Source organism: Schistocerca gregaria, chromosome 1, assembly GCF_023897955.1.
Source record: "Schistocerca gregaria isolate iqSchGreg1 chromosome 1, iqSchGreg1.2, whole genome shotgun sequence".
In the NCBI taxonomy this organism is placed as follows: domain Eukaryota; kingdom Metazoa; phylum Arthropoda; class Insecta; order Orthoptera; family Acrididae; genus Schistocerca; species Schistocerca gregaria.
The window spans coordinates 1,061,402,418-1,061,408,417 of NC_064920.1; the positions used below are offsets into that span (position 1 = coordinate 1,061,402,418).

At 43.7% G+C, this 6,000-nt stretch overlaps 1 protein-coding gene across 1 annotated transcript in view; it reads left to right on the top strand.

Moving 5' to 3' along the window:
* Nucleotides 1-5,580, top strand: part of LOC126281296 (rap guanine nucleotide exchange factor 6-like) — a 758,425-nt gene extending 752,845 nt beyond the window's left edge. The window contains exon 6 of the mRNA XM_049980129.1: nt 5,491-5,580. Coding sequence (XP_049836086.1) covers nt 5,491-5,494 — 4 coding nt within the window. The 3' untranslated portion in view covers nt 5,495-5,580. The remainder of the gene's footprint in view (nt 1-5,490) is intronic.
* Nucleotides 5,581-6,000: the final 420 nt, after the last annotated feature.

Below are 6,000 nucleotides of genomic sequence, written 5' to 3' on the forward strand. Positions count from 1 at the left end.
ACTTCGTTTCTTATATATGTGCAGACGGGCTGTTACCTAATTCTGATAGATTGTTAAGGATGAAGGAGAGGGATGTTTAAAGTTGTTTATTGGTGTTTTTATTATTTTTTTTTGCCACCAATGAAAAGAAATAATAAAAGCACATATAAAGAACTTCTAACATCCCTCCCTTCACCCTCAACAGCCTATCAGAATTAGGTAACAGCCACGTCTGCATGTGTATAAGAGAAATAAGTTTTCTCATTCAGCAGTAAAAAACCACTGGGAAGGAGATCACTTGCAACAGTGACCGAAACGTCGGTAATTTTAAATATTGAGAATGCGGTCACAAACCCAGAAAAATTTGGTTGAGAGTGACAATGGCTGCGGAAGCCTACGTTTATGCAGTACAGTACTCTCAGTAAATCCGAATTGGGATTACATCTGGACCTGGTTATTTATTTGCCTTCAGTTCTTTCAAAAATTGTGAAAGGTCTCTGTTGTATTCCTTTCATGTTAATTTCTGAAATCTGTTGTCATTTACGGCATAAATTCCACTTTACTGTGGTGTTTCTAACTGTCTGGGAGGAGACTGAGCAGTGAAACGTGTTACTTTTACACATAAACAAGAACGATCTGTCACAATACTACACCTTAAAACACAGTTTATATGTAATTCATGTCACACAGTCTCATACGGAACCTACATCCGCTTTCTTTTATGTACTGTATATGATAAGATACTGTCATCCTCTTTCCCTTCTGTGTAAGGAGATGACTGAGCAAATGTATTTCTAGTTGCATGCTGGATGTCTGCTAGAGAACAGTAGGACCAACGTCTGAACAGGTAGCTACGCTTTCTAAAAGCAGAGAGGTTTCTATTCTTAGTATAGTCCTGTCCGTCCCTTGTCAGGTTTGTATAGGAAGCTGCCTCTCTGGTCACTTCCGTTTGTATCTGTTAAGCAACCTCGGTAGGGGCCCAGGCAGTCTGTCCGCGGCGAGCGTCTGAAGTGTAAGATCTCCGGCTAAGCGCGTGTCTGCTAAGTCCATAGGACAATGGCTTTCTTAAGTTCAGCCTAACTGAAAATTTAATCACCTTTATTTCAGGTTTAGCTCTAAAATATCCAATGTTATCTTAAAATGCAACGCAGTGTATTTCGAGTGTGAAGTTCAGAATATATTCCGGTAGTTGCTTTGTCACTACTTTGTGAGTAAAGTGAAACCACGTGTTGATCAGTAACTCTAAGATCATCAATCTTAAATGCGAGTGTGCGTGAGATTATAACGTCTCGTCTTGACAATATTTTTCAATATAGCAACTTTTCTTTACGTTCAACCCACGTGGGATATCCTTTGTGAGACCAGTACCACGTTGTTAATTCAGTTGTTTGACCCATCAGGTCAATAGTAAGCCGATAGTAACCAGTTCGAAGTTTTTCTTTTGTAAATTGCTTTTCGATCTAATTTATTTCAATTATCAAAATTATTGTGGAGTTACACTCTTTGTGTAAACCAAGTTGACCACGTGATTCATGCGGTGTAATCATCAAAGTAGCCCTCAGCTATTCTTTTCGGGAAGATTTCACAGAGAGTTAGTATGAATTTAGTATACCAGTGTGTGGTAATTACATGACAGACAGGATTGCGCTACGAACGTAACTTCTTTCGGTGAAAGTTGAATCGGTTGGTTGTGGTTAATTTCCTCTTGCATATGTTTCAACGTTCGTCGTGTGTTATTTTATGAATGCACTGTTGTATGCAGTTTCCCAATCTTGGCTCCATATTTGATGTGTTCCGTAAGATTACAATCTCACATTTTCAGAATCCTAAATAAGGCACCAGTTTAGTTATGAATGAAGTTTAATATGCTGAAATTTCAATGATCAATGTTAAAATAAATTTCCAAATATAAACTGATTTATTTCTTTTTATTTAAATTCTCTTTTTTTTATATATGTATCACCGGTTGTCGTATGACTATTAAAAGATTATAATTAATGTTAGTCTGGTTTAGAATTTGGCAAGCTGGACTGGATACCCGGTGAAACAGTTGCGCAGTACTGCAAGGTTAACTAATCCCAGACAGCTCACAGCTTTTAACCCGCTTTTGTTGTCTATCAGCACCGCTTTCACATCAAATTAATGCAACAACATTGCAGTTGGTTCAAATGGCTCTAAGCACTATGGGACTTAACATCTGTCATCAGTCCCCTAGAACTCAGAACTACTTAAACCTAACTAACCTAAGGACATCACACACATTAATGCCCCAGGCATGATTCGAACCTGCGACCATAGCAGTCGAGCGGTTCCGGACTGAAGCGCCTAGAGCCGCTCGTTCACCGCGGCCGGCTTGCTTTCAACTCTTTCAGTTCATCAATGCCAGGGATGAATATTACTACGTCGTCCATACGGGAGTCTATCCGATGGTGAAATGACGGTAAGTTTGTATGATTCCCGCGCGAGAAGGATTTCTTAAACGCGAAATTTAAAACTTCGTCTTTACTTTTGCTGTCAGCTGCTGCCGGCTGCTGGTCAACGAGTGGCTGAATACAAGCCGTAGACTCTCTTAGCGATTTTAAGTAGGAGCAGAATTTTCTCGGGTCCTCGGCAAGATCTTCACCTGTGGTGTGACGGTGGTAGGTGTAGGCATTGCGCATAGCAAGTCAGCTGTGTGTGATCTTCCCCGATAGTTGATGAGGAGTGGCTATCTGCACGACATCCATTTACTCGTCTTCCTATGATGCGCCAAAGCCGACTTGTGCCACAGCAAAGTAAATGAAAGAGGTGGAATACAGTGCGTGTTGCGATGGAAACAAAGATGAGAAGCAGTGTATCGCACAAAGCAAACTGCAGTGTGTGGCCGACACGTGCGGGCGCCTTTTCCGCGGCAGTAATCACGGACCGACGGCTGTCACACGCAATGTCCCGCCCGGCGCCCGCGGCTCCGATTTGAAGCTGGCAGTCCGGCGTTCGGCATTCAGCGCTGCGTGGGAGGGAGAAAGGGAGGGAGTGGTAGGAGGAGGTGGGGGTGTCAGGGTGTGGCCCGCCGGATGGCGGCTGCGTGTCGCGGGCTGACGTGACCCGGTGGACGGGTTCTCGCTTCCGGTCACCGACCCTATTCGGAGCTGTCTCCGCTGGCAGCGGGGCGAGAGGACGTAACAGGCAGGCGGGCAGGCGCGCATTACCGGAACACGCCCGGCCTGCCACCGTTGCGAGCACCCGACTCCGAAAGCACTGAAACTTTCACGCTAGTCCACTACAGCCGTCGCTCGACGCGGGAGCCTGTCCACTTCAGTAAATCTGCCCAAGTGTCTTAGTAGTGCGAAGATGGTACAAGAGGTGTAAACTCTGAGTGGCCTGCATTTTTCTTTCAAGATTTGCGGAGATTAAGACAATCCTTCCTTGAATTGTCTTATTGAGTCGTCGTTCCTCCTACCTGTTGTGCCCTGAAGCTCTCGTGGTTGATGTCTCTCGGAGGTTCTGTAGCAGTGCTATCGAATCCTCTAGAAACTGCAATTCTACACCCCGTAAAGCGGGTGCGTACACTGAAGTTAGACACTGGACTCGCATTCGGAAGGACGACGCTTCAATCCCGCGTCCGGCCATCCTGATTTAGGTTTTTCGTGGTTTCCCTAAATTGCTCCAGGCAAATGCCGGGATGGTTCCTTTCAAAGGGCATGGCCGATTTCCTTCCCCGTCCTTTCCTAATCCGATGAGACCGATGACCTCGCATTCTGGTCTCCTTCCCCAAAAACAACCAACCAACCAACCAAAGTACACTGAAGGGAAAAAAATAGCAGCACCAAAAAGGAATTGCGCTGCGTAAACGTAAGTTGGTAGCCGTGTTTCTACTTTTGAAAGATATCTCTTCAAATTTCTTACCAGCCGCATAAGATTGCCGCTACTTGGACCACTAAGAGGATGCACATAAGGTTTGCTGTAAATGCGCTCTGTAACGGTGGTAAGCGTCCCTTGAGATAGGACGTGGTGAGTTGATGTTAGTCAAGAATGGCTTTAACGCTACAAGGACGCCATGATCAATATCTCTCAAAATTTGAACGAGGTCGCGTGTAATAGGGCTACGAGAAACTGGTAGTTCAAATGACTCTGAGCACTATGGGGCCTAACATCTGAGCTCATCAGTCCCCTAGAACTTAGAACTACTTAAACCTAACTAATCTAAGGGAGTCACATACATCCATACCCGATGCAGGATTCGAACCTGCGACCGTAGCGGTCGCGCGGTTCCAGACTGAAGCGCCTAGAACCGCTCGGCCACAACGGCAGGCAAAACTGGCAGTTCCCTCTGCGATATTTCAGAAATATCTGGCGGGAATGTAGACACTACGTGATTGCTAGCAGCGTTAATGACGAGGAAGTAGAGTCGCAAAAACGAACAGTCTCCGGACGGGCACGCGACACAGCCGGGAAGGAAGGCTATTGTGTTCGGCGTATGGCTCTGACCCATGGTACTGCATCTGCAGCAGAAATGTGAGCAGTAATACTCAACAGGGAGACAAGTGTTGAAATGTGTGTGAATTCGTAAGGGACCAAACTGCTGAGGTCATCGGTCCCTTGACTTACGCACTACTTAAACTTATGCTAAGAACATCACACACATCCATGCCTTGCAGTTCCCAGCTTATGGAGCTCCCTTGGTGGTGTTCTGGTGCCGAAACGGTTCACGAGTGCGACATAATAATTTTTGCTGCTGTCGTCCTCTTGTGTTTTGGCACAGTCCTCGTTTGTCGTGATCACTCAACACGCCCTTTGGTCGGCGTTGTGACTTAAACCAATGATGTTTTTGCGCTTTCCCTGTATGCGGGAGAAATCTTCGATACAGTCTCATGAAAAGCAAACACTTCGCCTACCTTGCTTAAGGAAGCACCAACATTTTGCCCCTTCCGAATTCACTTAGATCCGACGTAATGCTCTCACAACTACACAGAACATTGTTGTGACTACGACTGACAGTTGCACCTCATTGCGAACACAGCACAGTTGCCGTTCGCGGTCCAACACAACAACGCAGGCTTTGGTAGCATCTTCATTTATGTTGAAGCATGCATGTCTCACCGCGTTTCCATATTTTTGTACAAGCACTGTACTTCAGTACGTTAGAACTATAACTTTGAGAAAACCGCACCTCTATATGGTTTTTAACCGCTGTATATTAAGATGGAGTGGCTTGTTCTAGCTGCTTCATCTTAAAAATTGTAAGTATTTTCTTGATGGCATAATTAAGGTATTCGCAATTTATAAAGAATGTATTTAATTAGTAATTTTAAATCATTTTAATTATTTAAACAAGTTTTCATGTGACTGTGTATGCTAAAGTGTTTGGCATAGGAAGATTTGAATACTTCCGTATTTCATAAATAAGGTGCTGGCATCTGTTCTTTACAATGATGATGTATGAATTCTATTTATAGAGTGTGGCACAGGATAATTTTTGCTGCAATACGACGCATTCGTGTGTTCATGTTTGGTTTTCTTTTCCTTTCACAGGTAATAACCCTCGACAGCCTCTCACAAACTGAACGTTGGTGGTACTGGAACGATGATTTGCAGTAAGTTATTGCCAGTGTACTAATACGTCTCTATAACTAAAACTCTTTATTTCTCCACATGACCAAACGCCTCTGATAGACTTGGTGCTGATTTCAACAAATTGTCTATATTCCTGATGAAAAAGAGTGTAAATAGGAAATAATTTTTAGATTGAAAGTATTCTAAAAGATCGGTTTAGCGTAATAATGATTTGTCACAACTTTGCTCTGCGTGGGTACTGATCATAGAAATACGAAGCTGGATACACTGCAGTAGTTAACTTCAGGCTCCGTAACTGGTTTAGTCTTCTCCGCTTGGAGAAGGCTCAGAGTGTTTGTGAATACCTACATGTCCACAGAGTAGTGGAAGATTTTTTATAAATAGTTCTTTTATTATGTGCGTAATTCCCAACATATGGTTACAGTGTCTCTTTCAGTTTTATTACCTTAAATAAAAGTCCTTCGCTTT